The 19,757-nt window shown below is 42.5% G+C and overlaps 1 protein-coding gene across 1 annotated transcript in view; it reads right to left on the reverse strand.

Moving 5' to 3' along the window:
- Positions 1-17,281: 17,281 nt before the first annotated feature.
- The window catches only part of bahcc1b (BAH domain and coiled-coil containing 1b), a 54,171-nt gene continuing 51,695 nt past the window's right edge, over positions 17,282-19,757 (reverse strand). The window contains exon 28 of the mRNA XM_062414363.1: positions 17,282-19,363. Coding sequence (XP_062270347.1) covers positions 19,154-19,363 — 210 coding nt within the window. The 3' untranslated portion in view covers positions 17,282-19,153. The remainder of the gene's footprint in view (positions 19,364-19,757) is intronic.

Here is a 19,757-nt window from a genome sequence, read left to right on the forward strand (position 1 = left end):
CATGCGTTCAGTTTTCTGTCCAAAACAGAATGACACATCTTTCATTCAATACAGAGAGAACATTTTACCATGAGGTACTTACAGAAAGTAACAACAATATATAGATTTGACTTAAAATAAAATCAAAACAAACTCGACTGAAATGTTAAATTAAAAGAATAACATGAGGAATATACGGGGAGGACATTTTTTAGCGTGCACTTCATGATCAGGGGATTGAAAACGCATGTTCTACTATAGGTGTCTGTATGTGTGTGTCTAGAAAGATAACTCCAATAAAATATAGTTTCATCATATTATCACTATGTGATTAGTGTCTCTCCGCTGATTCACATTCATGTCCTCTATCTATTTTCCGGTGTGTTTCTAGGCTACAATAAGATATGTTGTCAATTTTTAACTAAATGTAAATGGAGTTCTTCAACCGGTCCGGAATGCAATTTTCCAGAGAAAGGTTCTGAGATCACCAGCTTTACCTTTACCTTTGCCTTTACCTTTACCTTTCTGTTTCTCCATTCTGATAAACAAGGCTAAATAGCATGTTGGGGGCCGACCCTGTGTGTCCGGTCAAGGCTGCAGGAGACTGTTAGAAGAAGGACAGGCCGGGGAGACAACTGAGGTTGTTTGCCATCAGGTGTGTGTGAAGATATCTCCAAACATTTGGACCCTGGAGATAACAACATGCCAGAGGAGGGGAGGCAGAGAGACAGACCGAGATGAGTGTATTTCCCCGAGACCACCTAAGCTGCCTAATCAAGATATGACTCCACCGTGTGTATGTGGGTAAGAGAGAGAGACAGACAGTGTGTGTGTGTGTGTGTGTCAGTATGTACCTGAGATAAAAGTCAGTGAATCAGAGGTTTCCCTCATCCTGATCCCCTATAGCAGGTTAAGCTAGATGTGTGTGTGTGTGTGTGTGTGTGTGTGTGTGTGTGTATGTGTAAGACAACTGGGAGGTTGCTCACACAGCCCCCATCACATCACCTAGACCACAGAGAGCGGACCTGCACTGAAATAATGAGCACTGCACTGTTGTGTGTGTGTGTGTGTGTGTGTGTGTGTGTGTGTGTGTGTGTGTGTGTGTGTGTGTGTGTGTGCGTGTGTGTGTGTGTGTGGGCCTATGGGGTTGAGTGATAAACGTTAGCGCTGTGATGTTGCATTAATTGCGTGCAGAGTCTTTAGTTCCCTTTCGCACAGTTAATGAAGACACGGCACGTCGCTCATCCCTCTGACGCTCGGCTCTGAGTGCCACTCTGGCCTCTGCTGCAGTTGAGCCCTGTAATTTGGATTTTAAATGAAATAAATGAATTATCTGGGAGATCCCGAGGATTACGATTATCATTATTTTTCCCTTAGTGACAAATGCCTCGCTGTGATTGGTTAATGACTTTCCTCTGAGTGGCAGTTGTCCTATGGGGTTGTCCGGAGCGAAGAAAATGGAGCGGGCGGGGAAGGCGCCGATCTGTACGACTAATGAGGTGCAATTATGTTGCTGGCTGTCTGTTGATGTGACCTGACCAAAAACGCGGGCATCATTTTAGGTGGCTGCATAAGAGTGAGCTGAATTGAAGATTCACTTGTGACGTGAGTGATTATTGGTGGTTTACGTTTTACCTACATTCTCTTGAGAAGGTTACGTCATCATCGGATTTTGTTATGACCTGGTCAATTCCACCAATTATGCTATTAGCATACAGCAACATCCCCTCTAATACGATCAGTCCAGATGAGCGCTTTAGCTCCATATGTGCTTAATCTCTGTCCATTAAAATATAAGGAGAGGCAGTGGTCTGACTAGGAGAGGCGGTGGTCTAGTGGCAGAAACTTGGACTATGGGCAGAGAAGGTCTCTGGTTCTTCGCTGGTTCGACTCCACGGAGAGACAACAAAAGACGAACCTGGATTGATCTGCCCAAAAATCCAAGGGTCTCCCTACCCTGTCTAGTGCCCCTGAGCAAGGCACCTTACTCCCCCAACATCTGCTACCCGAGAGCCGTACATGGTCGGTCACTGCTCTGTGTGTCCTGCACCAGATGGGTCAAATGCAGAGGTTCAATTTCCCTACCTGCATGAGTGTGGCTTTGCATGTTTGGGACTAATAAATGCATCTTAATCTTAGTCCCTTAACACCTGAAAACACATATTACATCACAATTAACATACACTGGGCATGTGTGTGCTGGTTTTAAATGGGAATCGAATTGTCTCCATCGTACACCTCCGACACCGTGAATACTGAACCAATTTACTGTTGCAATCAGAAGCTTGTTCCGCTTTTGCATTTGTAATGTTTGCTGCAGCTCAACCACCCAGTTAGCTAGCTCGCTGGCTAAGTCACCGGTTTGCACCATCAATCCTGCGATAGGTTGCCCCGAGAACGATCCACCTATTGGATCCTTTGTTGCTCGGGAACGGAAGGATGCATTCGTTGACTGCGTTTAAAAGGAGACTTCAAAGTGGGACGGCCCAGTTGCACTGCCGCGCCGCAATCGGCCGTCAAATGAATTGAGACGCAGCTATCGTTTACGCCGGGTGGAGAAGAGGGTGGGGGTTGACACGGGACTTTCGCAGAGGAGACTGCCGCTGGAAAACAATTTCTTTCATGCATGACCGTTCCACAACAACAACCACATTATCATAACCTTGACAGTGACGGTCCTTCAATCTTACTCACTATCCCAAACCCAACCAATTGTGCCTCAACTAACTGAAACAATGACAGCTGTCCAAAATCCATAAAAGTAAATGAACAATGTCGAGAAGATGGTGTAAAAGATTAAATAAGCATTGATTTGTTGATAACAAGAAACGTAAAGAGGAGCTTAAATGTGTCATTTAACGTTTACATTTCCGCTGCCACTTTGCATCTGTTTGATTTTATTGATTTATTATGTTTTCTACCTTGTTTTTTTTATTTTCCACAAGTCTATTTCCTTGTTAGTCTTTAAGCGCCCATCACCTTGGATACAACAAGTGTACACACAGGTAAAAATAATGATGTCAACTCTTATATGTTCACACGTTAATGTAGACTAGAAGTCTATATGTCCGCGCTGAAAGCAAAACTGAAGATGTGTTTGAGCAGAATTCGTGGCACTGACAGGGCTGGATTTTTCCTGCTCAGTTTGTAGAAAGCCTTCCACTCTCCCCCTTTTGTCTATTTCTCTGAATGCTTCTCTCATTGTCTTCGACTTCTTTCAGATAATCTCATTTAGACTTCCCCTCTTGATTCTCGAGCCCCTTTCTCTCTCTCAGCGGAGCTCCCGGCCTCTCTCCCATGGCTCTGTCTTTCTCTCCCTTTCTCACTCACTTCCTCTAAATGCACACAGTATTGATGTTTTTTCTCTTCACCATGGTCCCTGTGATGCTTTTCCTCCTTTTAGCTCTCCCCTTTGTCTCCTACCTTTTATTTGTCAAAGGTTCTCTGTAGTGTTCTCTCCCCAGGTATACTCTCACTCTCATGCACACAGATGTATAGATACACTGGGGGTATAGACAGAGTGAAGGCTAAGACCAATACTGATTTTTTTTCTTCTTGAAACTGCTGGGAAAACTCGATATACAGTATTTATTGAAATTAGCATTTTCCTGTTGAAGTAAACAAGGAAGATGCCATCTCCCATGAAGTTACAATATGATTTCTTTGTTTGATACGGATCAGTTCATATTTTTTGAAAATGCAACATCCAGGAAATACTAGTGAGATATGTTGATAATAATGACACCAAAGCATTTGAGATGTCCAGATTCTTTATTCATCATAATTAGTAATTTGATTAGAGTAAGGCTCTTTACAGACTTTTTAAAATATAATTGTCTGTTTGTAGGGTTCACTAAGCAAAGGCACCACAAATGGACAAAACAACATAAACTCTTGCTACTGTAACACAATCACTACCATTGGTTTTAAGCAGGAATTTCGCAAAAATTACAAGAAAGAACTGTATCAGTTTAGGTGCAGATCTGTATTTTCGCTTTCTCTTACACGGTGAAATAGGACGTTTTTCCACATTTTCATGGATTTCTTAGAGAATAACTTCTGAAAAAATACAGACACCCTTCAGGAGCCTTATAGTTATGAGTGTTTGTAATTTGGTGCGGAATGAATCTAAGGCGTCGGTTGGGCCTTGGTGGAGGTATGCGCTCTACTGAGTGACATCCTAGCTTAAGTTTAGCATTACGCTACTTGAATTTGATATGAATTAATTTGAGTAATTCTTTAAATTTGTTCTCCCTGTATCTTCTGGGGGAAACGTACAGCATTAGAACTGATGCATCTGCACAAGGTTTTGTTAGAAACAATTCAGCATCATTGTGAATATTGTATATTAAATACGGAAAAGCTTTAACATGTTTTGAAGACAATCTGAGTAATTATTTTTGTTGAAATACCACAACAAAATGTATTATTTTCTCAAGATCTGTCTATTATGTCAAAAATGTGTTTATTCTGAGCATTATGGTGGCCTAGGACAAAGCCACACCCCCATTAACCACATCTGTCCAAGTTTAATATCCCGGGACTGTTCACTGTCAATTAAAAGCTAAATGACTAATCTTAAATTAAGGAGAAGAAAAAAAAAAGAAAAAAAAGAGAGCTTTCTTTCCAGATCGATAAAACCTCTTAGCAGTATTTACTGTAGGTCATCATGGGACACAGACACTCAACACCCAGATGGGTGAAAGCGCCTTGCAACAACATGACCAAAATGGCTTTGTGGTAGTTAATCTGAGACACAATGCAGCCTTCAGGTGAGGATTAATTCACAACTAAACAGGTTTTCCATGGCAGTGATTCAGGTTCAACTCACACGCTTCCTGCAATGTTTATTCAATATTTGATAAAGATAATTTCCACTTGATTTATTGACTTGCCTGAATAAAAAGAGAAACACACTCACTCAAATGCACACGCAACCTCTGCACCCTCTCTATTGACTGTAAAAAAAAAAACGTCGTGAAAGAGATCCATAGTATATGTCAAGTTGTGTTTTACATTTACAAGCAAATCTCCCGACAAGCCGATCAGAGGCGCCGAGGCCAGAGGAGGCCTGGCTGTATCACTGCCCATCCGGTCAGCAGTTGCTGGCCTTTTACCACGGCCTGTATCTAAGCAGAGAGGATATTTACGGAGCGATATTGAGAGTGATGGGTGGAAGGGAGGATGGACGGATGGACGGATGTAAAAAGAGAGGGCTCATGCAGAGGAGAGGCTGTAAAGAAGCGGAGAGGATGGTTTCAGTGTGTTTAACAGCTTGGCAGAGGAGCAGCTACCACTACTGTGACTGTGGTTTCTGGGGGATCGATGTGTGTGTGCGTGCAAGTGGGGTGTGTGTGTGTAAGTGTGCGTCTGCGATAGGAGGAAAAGGATCCAGGGCATTTTCATGGCATTTGATGGACAGCTTAACGCCTGGCTTGTAAAAACAGCAGAGCAAAATGTTCCACATGCCGAAGGACGGGGAGGTCACACACAAACACACAAACACACACACATAGAGAACGAGATATACATAACCGGTGCGCACAATAAAAGTGAAGTGTGGAGTTAGCCTTATTTATTAGGGATCCTGCGGTGTGGGTGGACGGTCACTGGGTGGTGGGTGTGAGAGTGGTCGTATAAGGATGATGTTTTCCCGACTTTTCCCTGATTACGTCCAACGTCTCCCATCTGTGATCCGATTTTCAACACTTCCTGTGGGGGAGCGGGAGCCTGTTAAAACCCTCACGCTGGTGACCTCATAGTCCCAACTGGCAACGGCGCTGTTACTTTGTGTGCAAGAGCAATAATCAGTCTCTATTGTGATTTGTCCAAGAGTGAAAGATAGAGACAGATGGTTATGTTTGCACAATCGCAGAGTGATGAAATTCCCAGATGAGGGGAGTTGTTGCACAACCTTTCTATAACGTCCGCCATGTCCAACTATCTCACCTCCACTGTATCTCTTTGGGAAGGTCATCCACTCCTCATCTATTCCTTTGTCTTTCACCTACCACATCACCTTTAGGGCACCCCCCTCGTTCACCCTCGCTTCACGTTGGAGACAGCCGTTGCACAAGTGTTCCGCTCCGCTTCGTCTCGGAGTCATCATTCCCTGCGCCAGATCTCAACGTGACAAATGAACGAGCGTTACACCATCATGTGTTTTTGCATGTCGTTGGGTGATTGAGCAACGAAAACAGAGGCTCAATGGAAACAGCCAGTTGCGTTACTGCCGGAGGATTTTATAGATAAGGGACATTTTGTTTTTCTAGATGAGCAAAAAAAGAAAAAAGGTGAAAGATCACGTAACAGCTGTCGTTTTGATGGATAATTTGTCAGTTCAGCTTCAGATAGCAGTGTCAACATCTTTCACTCTGAAACCCCCGACTGGCATTTTCCCAAAAAATGTAATAACCTAACACTGCTCTTCATACACTACAGAGATAACATGTGGGAGACCATGCATAGTTGTCACTAAGGGAAAATGTTGTCAAAGGATGCAGGTCATATAACAGAAAATATTCAGATGTCAATGAGTCAGTAAGGGGGTTAGTTCACCATTTTGGTCCAGGTTGAAATATCTCAACAACTAGTGAGTGTCCCCAGAGGCTGAACCTAGCTGACATGATGATCCCCTGACTTCATCAACAGGTCAAAATTTCACACGACAATGCAATATCCCAAAATCTCGATGTAACAGCACAAAAGTTGTACAGATTGTACAGATGTTCATGGTCCCTGGAGGGTGTATCCTCAGGACTTTTCCTGTAGGGAAACAACGAGGCTGACATTTGAAATTTTCTGTGAAATTACTCAGCATCTATCGGATGGATTGGCATGAAATTTGCTACACACAACCACGCCGCCCCGTGGATTAATTGTAATAGCTTTATGATCTCTTTATTTTTCATCTCATGCCTTCGTCAGGTAGCGGTGTGCGACACAAGTGTGATGATAACTGTGAGTGATGAATAATTGATTGAATGCATGATGAAAATGAGTATCAGCAATTAATAGTTTTATGGGTGTCTGATGTTTACAAAATGCAAATATTTAATGACTCATGTCATTGTAATCAGTTTGATATGATTGCACTTCAACAGTGAAGAACATGGTTTTTCTAATCTAGCCTTCATAGCATACCAGTTACATATGATTTATTAACCATCTCATAGAATACATAACACTGAGACAACACAGAATCTATGTGAGACATCTCCCACAGATATGAAATGTCCCAGAGTTGCAGAACCACCATGGTGTGAGTCAGGTTAGCTCAAATGTCTGAGAAGCATGTGCTGCCTCTCTGGCTTCATATGTGTCAGACTCATTTATCACCACTGATTCATTTGCACATAAGATAATTCTCTTTTTGCCTTAGCTTGGAAATAACTGCACAAGCGTTGTTTGTTTCTCTTTGTCACTGATGTTACTTTTCTTTTTCAGCTTAGATGAGACAAAATAAGTTACAGCGTTAGAACCAGGTCCAAGAAAAAATAGAAGATAGGGGCCATAAAGGGGCAAAACACAAATATGAGTCTAATAACAATGCACAATTCCTGATTCAGTAAGCTTTATATTTAAATCACTCCTTGTGTTAGGTTTTGTTTTTGTTTGGACCCCAAAGCAGAGACTAGGTAAAAATATAAAAAGAGTTTATTGCCTCAACAAAAAGCAAAAGGAGCAGGCAGTGGTAGGCAGAGAGCAGGCTGCCTAGCAGATTCCCAGGGACGAGCAGCAAGGCACACAAGATTTTCTGAGCACAAAGAGAAAACACAGGTAAGTACAACAAAACACGCGCTGCAAAACTGGCCGCTGAACAATGCTAGACTGTAAAGCACTTTAAAACCACTGAGAGGAAGGAGCACAGCGCAACTACAGAATGAGACGGAATCGTCTGGCAGAGCAGTCGAGTGAAGACCAGGCTTTTATAGTGAGGTTGATGAGCTGAGTGGAAACAGGCGTGTCTGCTGCAGGGGAAGACAGACACGCACCCTGCCACACAAATGCCCCGAAGGGGAAAGAACAGAAAGGGGGGGAGAGAGAGAGAGAGAGAGAGAGAGAGAACACAAACACCTATAACAAAACCTTTTTTACTGCTAGGTCTCAAGATTTGAGTATATTTTGAAATGTGTTTCTGGTCCAAGCACACTGTGTACTTCAAAAAGCTTGGAAAATGAATACAATTGTTTCCAAATTGTATTTATTGTCATTAAGTGACCAGTTTATTGAAAAAAAAAGATGATTGACAGGGGCATTCCAGGCAACAGTAATACACCACTGGATTCTTCTGTTACAAAAGACGGCTGATGGAGGCCACATGACTTCTAACCTCGCATCATGTGACCTCCATCACGTGATGAAACAACATCCTTTGTCGTCTTGGAAAGCGTCCCAGTAGAGGACAGAGGGGACCTGCTGCTCAGTAAAGCCCACACATGCCTACTGGTGATGACTCACAGGAAATGAAGGGATCATCTCCTGCCTCACTTTTTTTCACAACCTCTCAGAGCGACTAATCTGTTCGCTCCCTCCCTCCTTCCATCCATACCACACTTAGTCTGTCATAATGAGGAGCTGTCACTCAAAGTGCATCACGCTGCACTTGTTGTTACGACACCGGCGAAGTCACAGGACAAGTCAGACCAACTGGGCTTAAAGTCGCTGTTGCATTTGAGTTCGGAGCACTACTGGGGAAATCTGGGGGAAAGAGTTCAGGAACAAAGACCGGCTGTGCTGCAACACACTGGATGGACCAGATGAAATTTAGCTTATGAATTGAAACACATGCATTATGCATAATGAGCAGAGGCCGAAGGGAAGGAGAGACAGAGAGGAGACATCTTGTCATCACTAAAGGGGAGCGATGGAAAGATGGACAAAGGAGATGTCCCAAGGGACTACGCACTCATTTCGCATGGCTGCCTATCCATCACCATGGAAACGGGGTGCATATGTGGATGTGTGTACATTTGTGTGTGTGTGTGTATATACTGGTGACCAGCAGTGAGCTGGGGGGTATGTGGTATGAAGAGGGTGAATTATGTGTCGGCAGTACGCAGGAGGCCTCCCACTGCGTTAGCAAGAATACCTCGAAAGTCACTGTGATCACATTCCACGTCATCGGGTGTGTGTGTGTGTGTGTGTGCGTGTGTGTGTGTGTGTGTATGCGTGTGCATGTGCATGTACAGACAGCTGTGGACGGAGAGATCGTATCATTTAAAAGCAGGACTCTGGGTTAATGAGTGATTGGCTGGATGGTGTGATTGATGAAGGACGGAGTGATGAACACTTGATGAGATGAGAGAGTGAAGAGCCATCAGCATGCACTCGCTGACACTCACACACTAACACACACACATGCACACACACACTCTGAGGGATGAGGCCCATGACTAAGGCCTCTGATGTGTATGTTTAGGCAACACACAAGCATGCATATTTGAATGGACGCACAAACCTATAGACCCCAAATACACATTAATGCAGAAACACACACAGTCAGACACACACACCTCCATGGAAGATGAAGGGGCGATTATAGATGAAACGTTTTCTTTGAGCCAACAGATACGTGACACGAATGCATGTAGAGGAGTCTGAAGAGCTACACACACATGCGCACACACACACACACACGCGCACACTCTCACTGTGATGCTAGCCACACTGCGGGGGTCATCATAATACCTGTAACTGTATGCCCGTCTGGACGTGATATGTACAGTAAATGAATATGAAACCTGAACAGTGTGACAGGGTTTGAGGATTTATCTCCTCACATGCTTCTGTCGTCACTAAAGTCTGATGTGACGCAACAGTCGTCATATAAGCGGACGGTCAGGTTGCATGTCGTAACACCTCATCACATTTTTCTCAAATGATATATTTTATAGTGACAGTAAGAGTCTTGAAATAACTCCTGCTTAAATAAATGGGAACATGGCAAATCGAGGGATGGAGCCCAAGTAGCGAGGTCCTGTCAGTACTCCTCCTCGACCAATCACGAGTCAGTGTTAGCTGTCAATTATGATGTTTCATTGCATTTTTATAGCATCAAATAGCTACCAACAACCAAACCGGTCAAAATGAGCACTTGCTAGAATGACAGAAATTGTATATTTAACTTTATGTATATTTATATCGTAACCTATACCGCAGGCAGCCACCAGGGGTCGATTGGCTTCACTTATGGAGAGAAGTCATGTCATCCATCTTTATATGCAGTCCACGGCTAGATTTGTTTTTTTAATTATAAAATGTTGCAATCAATACATGAATACATTCAGTGGGACATCATTGAACGAATCAATGCAATCTGTTATTAAAGCGGTGGTGAGATTTAAACAGGTTTAATTTGCTTTATTCAACTCCCATTAGTTAACGAAACAAAGATTAAACGTAAGGAAACTGAAGTTTTTATGAATATGTCAACTGTTCTCATAAACACTCATAAATGTTCTAAAAAAAAACGTTTTAGAGAAGCCTGTTTTTCAGACCTTCTTCTTATATTTGTTTTTAGCATTCATTTGAACCTCACATACACAAATAAATACCAAATATACCCATCAGTCTACATTGAAATGTAAACATAATGATGGGGTTTTACAGTGTTTTTAACAAACATTTTTGTTTAATTCCTCTTTTCCATTAGTCCAACATCAACTCAGATGAGGGAAACAGCACATATACAAAATTCTAAATAAAAGATTGTAATTATTTAGAGACAATACCTAATATTACTTCTTGACCTTTGTGTTTGGTGAAAAATCTAGGGCAGTTTGCTTTTATTCTTTTATTTTTAGCTCTACAGTCACAGATTCTCAAGCAACTAGGAAAAATGGACAACCTCTGAAATTATCACAAATTACAAAAGACATTCAGGTAACACTGGTCCCAGTTGAACAGGGCTGATGTCAAGACACGGTAACCGTGGCGATAAATGCCGGAAAGTGAATTAACAATTTGGAGAATAATTGGTAAACACAGTGATTTCTCAGCTGGAGGCCACCGCAGACTCATTTCACTTCTTGAAATCACGCACAGATGAAACTATGTGACACACAAAGAGGAGATGATGGTATAGAACAAAGACAACTGCCGCCGCACAGCGTCTGCTTTATGTTCTCTGTCGAAACTTCTCTGCCTGTTGTCCCTGAAGCTAAAAGCTGCTCTGCTCTGCTCGGTATGACTGACAATTCATCAACTGACAGTGATCCTGAGAGATTAAGACGCCACGCTCAGTGAGCAGGGCTGAACCAACACACCAGGAATATACAGTGTAAAATCAATGGGAACATTAAGCCTCCTATATATCAAAGAGCAGAAATCAAGACAGGCACACAAGAAATATGGTTATACGTTGGTCTTTTGTTACCCGCATTGACTCAGCACACTGTGTGCGTGTGTGTGTGTGTGTGTGTGTGTCTGTGTGTGAATGTGTGTGTGTGTGTGTGTGTGCATGAGAAAGGAACCAAGAGGAAAAGGTGCAGGATAATGTCTACATTGTGAACATTGTGTGTTTCTAAGAAAGCTGTTGTGAATTTGTGTCTTTTTATGTGAATGTGTGTTTATGTCTTCTTTCTGGAGGAGTTTGTAAAAAATATATATTTCACAAGAGTAAATATTTGTACATTTCCTTCAATCTGTTTCTATTTATGTGTGTGTGTGTGTGTGCATGTGCAACATGTTTAAAGCATATACTCTAGAAAGTTTACGTCCACTTGTGATGAGAAGCGAATCTGCATCTAGCAAATCTTTTTTCACTGTCAAACCTTTTGGTAATTTCACAAAATGTGTGTCCTTTGTTTGTTCTGGATCATCATGATCAGGAACAAACCCTCCATTGAGTCCTTTATTTATACATAAAAACAAAGATGTATTCATAAACACAAGTGACCTATTATATGTTGTGTAGACGTAAGTTATTATTTAAAAAAAACTAGAATTTAGCAACACTCAAACAACTCATCTTCAGTGACTGCTGAAGACAGGATGGACCTGTTGGTGGCGCAGGGCAAAGATTCCCTGAGGGAGTTACACACAATCTACGAACCCATTGGCTGTCGTCTGACAAGTCAGCTCCTCCAGCCACCTCTGTTTAGGCTGACCCAAATCAGCAGCTCAGTCACGGACACTCTGTGGTGTTGACTCCACCACCTCCACTCCTCCTCGTGAGCCTGCTGGGTCTTTGTCAGGCCCCCAGCATTGACTCTGCTCCACCAGCTCGTGTGACCCCACCTCCTGTCACCACTGTGGAGCAGGCGGACATGGACCTCAGCCAGGACAAAGCAAAACATAAAAGCTGCAAAAGGCAAACAATTCTAAAGGTGTACATTGTTGCATGTCCCTCTGTTTGCAGGATGTACTCTCTGCTGCTCTTTTCATTTGAAGAGGAGTAAACACAAGTAATAACCACCTTTAAATTATTGCTTATATTCTGTTTATTTGTTTTCATTCTTTATTCACATTTAAAATTCCTTTTTGTTGTTTTGCAGTCAGTCTCTTTCACTCATTTTCACCTGTTGAAAATCCTGAGCTGCCACAGGGAAATTAACACATTGATTATTAAAAATCAGATTTGAACCCAATAATTTGTCACATTGTAATTTGGTAGTTGATTGTGTTTCTTATTAATCCAACTCTGCACCACTAACTACGAGTGACATAGATTAATAGAAGTATAAAGTTGCATGAAATACAAGTACTGTGGTAAAGTACGTGTACAGTAATTGAGTAAATGTTGGGTTCAGCCTCTGTCAAGGATATCATTGGGTCAAGTTTTATTTCTAGTGTGGTCCTATGCTACTAGCGTCTTCAATCCCCCTCACCTCAGTCTGAACCTGTGGGAGGGAGTGAGCCGTGGCACCGAACATCCACACAGGAACGGCCCCTGCCAAACCGGGACTCGTATGAGGTAGATACAGTATCTGTGCTCCGGCTGTCGCTGGGGTAGAGTTGGCAAGCTTGGCAATCAAGTGTCTCTCTCTCTCCCTCTCTCTCTCTCTCTCTCTCTCTCTCTCTCTCTCTCTCTCTCTCTCTCTCTCTCTCTCTCTCTCTCTCTCTCTCTCTCTCACACACACACATAGAAATTCCATCATGCATCAAGATCACATCATAAATATCACACACACATTCCCACACAGTAGCTATCAGGTGTCTGTAGCTGGGGTTGCTGTGTCCACTAAGACTTTACAGCATGTTTGACCTATTCTGACTGTCGGGGCAGGCGGCCTCGAGACGGCCAAGACTCCTCCACTATTCCAAATATCAAATACCAGCATTCGTGATAACCACCAGAACTGCTCTGTACAGTGTACAGACTGGAACTACACACTGAGCATGTTTGAGACTGTGTGAGACTGTGTGAGACTGTGTGTGTGTGTGTGTGTGTGTGCGTGTGTGTGCGTGTGTGTGTGTGTGTGTGTGTGTGTGTGTGTGCAATATGGAGAGGAAATCATAATTTTCTGTAGTTTCAGGTTAGAATCTTGTGGATTAGAAGGTTACTGGAGGGAGTTTGACCCTCGATGGCCACGGGGCCGCCGTGCCAGATGTCAACCACCCCTATGCTCATCTTTATCTTTTTCTCCTCTTCACTGTTTAGCATCTCTCCTCCTCTTATTTCTTCTCCTTTTCATATGTCGATGGGCAAAAATAATAATATATGTATATAATAATATATGTAACCTTTAAACTATTAAGACATTTATTTTGAAAATCATTTTAAAAATTGATATTCTTTCATTTTATTATTGAATGAATTATTGAATTATTCATGTGTTCATTTATTATAGATTATGAGGTGTACTTGGATGTCTAGAAAGGTTTAGTGAAATAATTATAATAACAACAACAACTACAATTATTATTATTATTATCATCTTTCCCTCTTTCATTTTGATGTGAAAAATAAACCCTAAAAAAAATGGGTGCTTTTGAATAAAGCTCTACAAATATTTTTGTTATGTAAACTATTGAAATGAAAGACACATGTCCGACACATGTCCGAGACCAGAAAAAAAAAAAGAAAAATATAGGAAACACCAGAGTGAAATGTAAAATAAATATTTATTAAATTTAAATTATTAGTTGATTGTGTAATTTTTAAGAGCCTAAACTCTTATGTAGATTTTCCTATGATTGTAAGATGGTCATGAAAAAAGTGTGCATTATGAAATAGGTCCTTGAGATGATAATTAGTGTTGATGCAGAAAATATCACCATAACATCTGCACATTGACTTGAATCTGTGGGAAAATCCAAGACAACATCACATATAATTTTACTTGGAACAGTCAGTGCAATGGGGCAGAAAGCGAAACAAGTCGTAAAATTGGGGGGAAGGAAAAAGGACAGTTGAGGTTTGTTGGTGTTGTAACGTAGGAGAACATGGACATGACTTCCACACTGCCAAGAATCCATGATTTATGTAAGCCTACCATCTGCTGCCACAGAATACGTTGCACAACTACCAATGTGTCAGACTGGATATACAGTCACACACACACACACACTCGCAAACCAACACACACACCGGTAGAAAGAGGGATACCGATGACGAGCTCGCACTGGCTCATATGAACGATGGATGAGGTGATGCAGTGAAATCCACTGATCTTCTTACTCCTACTCTGAGTGACCTGAATGTACCCCAGCACACACGCACATACACACAAACACACACACAAACACACAAACACACACGTACACACGCGCATAAAAACCCATGCACAAACACACACATGCACACAAGCAGCATCAAGCCGCAGCTGACAGCAATTCATTTACTGCATTGACATGCTCAGTCTATATCTAAATGGAGGGCTTTCTCAGGATTGGAGCTGTTCCAACAAACGCACACACACACGCACACACACACACACACACACACACACACACACACACACACGCACACACACACACACAAACACACGTACAGAAGTGCAGAAAATCACACTCAAGCCGGCAAAAACACTAAGAGTTAGTTTCTCCTTTGTTTCAAGTACACACACACACAAACACACTTTCCTTTTTAAATCACCTAGTTTTTTATTGTGGCACTGCTCACTTTCTTTTTCAACATTTCTCTTACCTATCCATGCAATACAGTAGAAGACAGATGACACACACACACACACACACACACACACACACACACACACATACTCATAAACAGAAACATGGACAGCCACTTGACGAGTGACGTGCTTTCAGATGTGGTTTCTCAGCTCTGGTCCACCCGCCCCCACCAGGCAGAAAAAATTATTAAAAAAACAGTGCCCCACCTCTCTGTGACACCTTGACCCTGTACACACACACACACTCACACACACAAATCAGCTCGCGGCATGTTTGCTCTTACGGCGTGAAAGCCCTCTCTCATTAACCCAGAGGGCACCCCCAGCCTCCCATTGTGCCCCTATCTCCCACAGCATTCTGGGTAAAGTAGTTTAACAATGTCAGCCAGATAAGCCCAATGCAAACCTGCTGATAAGGAGTCAAAGACTGCACTTAATGTCAGTGTGTTTTGAAGGCGTTGGTTGATTGAGGAGGCCGACGAGGATGTAAAGCCCACCGTCGAGCAAAATGGCTGCATGCATGTGTATGTGTGTGCGGCCGGACTAGACTGGCAGGCGTTGTGTTTCATATCTTTGTAATAACAAGTTAAACAGCAGACACAGCTAAAAACAGAACACAAAAGCAAAGCAAACACACACTCGCACATGCGGGACAAAGAGCCTGGACTTGACTGTATGTGTTTCAAACTATGTGGCCAAGGACCATTAGCAAAGTTATTCAGAAATAAAAGGTGAGTCAACTTTTCCTGTATTGACAAGTAAAGCAGGGAGCGGGCCGAGAAGAAGAAAAGAGAAAGAAAGGGGGAAGGAGGGGCCGACGTTAAAGAACATGGCTCGGAGTAAAATAAGGTTTACGGCAGAAGTTCAAGGCAACGCCGTGTTCGGGCCCTCTCCCTTTGTGCGCTGCCACGAGGCGTTCGGACTGTAATTTGAGGTCAGAGGTAAATCCTCCATCCAGACATTAATGTTGCAATAAGCTGCGTCACAAAGGCTCCGGTTACGCTGCGATAAAAAGGTGCGAATATGCCACAGGAAGTCTCAAATAAAAAGCAGTAAATTGGCGCACTTTGTCCCAGGAACTCCACACCCTGCGGGGGGGTAATCTCAACTGTTCTTCCCAGCTCTCATGTTACACACACTACACACATATTGCACACACAGGCAAAGCAGCAAACTCCTGGAAGTACAGGAATGCATTCACACGGCATGGATTAATATCATCGTGGCCTAAATGTTTTATTTTGTGAGGGAGCTGCATTCACACACACACATGTATCCGGGTTTTGTAATATTTGCAGGTTGAAAGCTGATACCCTGGCTTTGTTCTCTTAATGGTGCTGTTCCGTTTTTATTATTCTGAATACCTGACCCACCTGTACAGCCCGGGGAGACTTTATCCCGCCCATCGTCTCTCGTGAAAACGCTGCCAGATACAGTTTCCCTTTCTCTCCCCATTCTTCCCTCTTTCGGTCGGACACATATTCAGTTTCAAATTGCTTCCTCCACTCGTGTTTGTCTTTTTTTTTCTGTTCCCGCTCCCTCCTCTGTCTCTCCGCACTTTCTCCCGTGGTCAATTTTCTCACAGCGGACAAATGATCGGCACTGATGAACACAAGGCGTCGTTCAGGAGACTCATACCAAGCAGGGAAGAAAAAACACACACACGTTTTTTTTATTTCGTAAGAATCTTTTTTTTAATGAAACACAAAAGGCAATAAAATTAAGATAAATAATTTTTTTCTTTTTGTACATGAGGAAATAATTGTCATATTTCCAAAGAATGACTGAAATTACATAATATATTTAGTAGGCTATCGCAACCGTACAAAGCAGGTTCCAGTGGGTCTTAAAAAAAAGGTTGTTTCTGTCTAAAGGTTATGGGTAGAACTGAATCCAGTGTTTCTTAAAGAAAATACAGCTTTTAAAAAAATAATTCAATTAAAGACCCATTTAAGAAATCATTCAAAATCGAGTTTCACATTAGGTTCCTTTTTAAAGCTTTTGCTTTGCAGTGTAACAGCAACATCGTTGTTAAAAGTCAGTCAATGTCCTAAAATAGAAAAAGGCATTCATGTTCTTCCCCCCTATACATCCTATACACTGACAACACACAGTCATCACAGGCTTGCATAAACAGTAAGACAATGGTAAACAAGGAAAACAAGCAAACGTAAAAACACACATTTTTTTGGCAAAGCAGGAATAAAAGTGCCGAAGAAGCATAATTTGTGATTTGATCCTTATCTTGTATTTTTTTTTTTTTGTCTCTCACCATTGTCCCATTGATTGGCTCTGATTGTCCTTCACAGTCACGTGATGCCATTCTGGTTGCCATAGAGACCTCAAGTGCATCAGCTGGGCAGCACGCAGACAATGTTGCTGCAATGTTCCTCCAAGGGCTGTCATAGCAACGCTGGGTGAACATGAGCACCCACCGAGAGGAACTCCACTTCAAATACCTCGGTGATTGCAGGGGTCCCGGATTCAGATTTGATTGAACGTCATTTTTTATGTCTATTTTCATAAAATAATTTTCCTTCTAATGCGGTGAAGCGTAAACTCACAGGTGCTTTGGTATGTTTAGTTTTGATGCCAGATAAATATCTACATTTCATTTAGGAAATACAGGTTAAAATAGATAAAGGAGAACTAGATTCTTTCAGGATCCGTGAACAGCAGAAACTCAGTTTCTTATCCAGTATTTGTGAAGAAAAAAGATCCCAACAGGAAATGCACATTCTTATCCCATCAAAGCAGAAATAATTAAAAAAGAAGGGATTTTGGACACATGTTTAAAAAGAGCTTTTTTTCCTTATAAAAACATTTCCCATCCCTAAAGCAGGGCTTACAACCACTAAGTCTTCACATCAGTTGTACAAGTCCGAGCCTCCGATCCTGTTCAGTGCATCGAGAGAGAAACTTAACCCGACCTCCTCCCTCTGCCAGACCCTCCCACACCCGCCCACACACACCCTAAAAAAATCTAAATAAAATAATCTTCTCTGCAAAAGAAAACAAAAAAGAACAAATATATATGTATACTATTTACAACATGTCATTTTATACAATAATGCTGTACAAAGCGCGCACGCTCACGCACACCAACACGCACCCACAGTTCAAATAAACAACCCAACTACCTGTACATGTGTCTTCGCACCTGAATCGGAGGATACGAGAGAGAGGTATTGACGTGTATGGCTTGACAGGAGAAAACAAAAACAATAAACGTTGGGTGTTTCCGTCGGAAGGACTGAAACCTGCACGTTACGTACTGGATAGATTAATATTCTGAGTATTTGAGACATTGTGTCATGACGTCATCTTTGCTTGATGAGCACAGGCGTACACGTGCATGATCACACACACACACACACACATACACACACACACGCACGCGCCCACACACACGTACAATACAAACATACGCACGCCAAAGCACTATTTACTTAGAGCTCATTAAATGCCAAACAGGGTCAACACAGCCACTCTTCAAACACTCACACAAACATTTACACACAAGTCCGTACAACAGTGCTTTTTGGTCCTGTTGGGCATCTCCCACATTGGGTTATCGTTTTCATCAACATACTACCAGTATAAGACCATTACAACCATCCAAACCAGTGTGGTTTACAGTAAGTCTCCCCTTACCATACAGTCTCTCCTGCTCTCTGAGTCTGTTGTTGTCTCGGAAATCGAAATCTGCCACCCTCCCTCCAAGCTACTGTGCTCCAAAGTGCTCACGTCCGTGGTTCCTGTTCTCTCGTTGCAGTTCTCTTGACGCTGTGGCGAGATACCTTTATTATTTCAAAGAGGGACTGCCAACTCCACTGCAAAAAGGAGCCTCAGTCCAAGTCTGATGAAAAGGTTAAATCTGACATGGATCAGAACTTTTTCCCTCCAGAACAAACCGGACCCCTTTTAAGTGCCACCACTGCCGGACTTCAACCGGTGGGCTAGCTCCTTAGCTTACAAGGGACAGATGAATAAGCAGAGCTGAAACTCTTGTCTTGGTTTCCCTCTGTCCCTTCCTGGAGGCAGTCGACTCCAGAGCCCGTGTCTAATATTTTGATTTCCCTCCATGGCCGCTGGTTCTAGGAAACAATGGCCATGCCATCTGCGCTGATTAACTGGCCAGTGGTTGGCTCGTAGGTTCCGGCCAAGTAGAACTGGTCGTTCGCCGAGTTCCCCGGCTTGCGTTCATGCATCAGGTGATCATACTCGGCCTTGCTGACCACCTGGCAGCGATGGGAGATGGTCTGCACGTCATTCTCGTCCTCGTGGCTTGACTGGTACAAGGCATTCTGTTGTAGAGACAAGAAGAATGGTTGAAAAATCAACTAAATAACATACTAAACAATCCAAATGTTCTATTGGCAATTGCAGAGTGAAAGTTATAAGCAGAGAGATTATGATGTTTTTGTTCGGCACATCTTTGTTGCCGTTTCCCCTCCCACACAAACCTCTTAGTTTTCTCATGATGAAGTTCCTGCTTGAGGTGACATTTTATGTTTGCTCAGCCCTACTGGATGTTACTACTCTAGCCACCCGGCTCTTTTTACATCTAATCTAAATACAGCAGTATTGACATTACCAGAAATGTAAAATGCATGACTTCCGGTACCCCAGAGATCTGCCCTCTGAATTACCCATCCTACACTGAGTATGTAGATCTGCAAATGGGATCAGTTTCAACTA

Source organism: Platichthys flesus, chromosome 20 (assembly GCF_949316205.1).
Source record: "Platichthys flesus chromosome 20, fPlaFle2.1, whole genome shotgun sequence".
NCBI lineage: Eukaryota > Metazoa > Chordata > Actinopteri > Pleuronectiformes > Pleuronectidae > Platichthys > Platichthys flesus.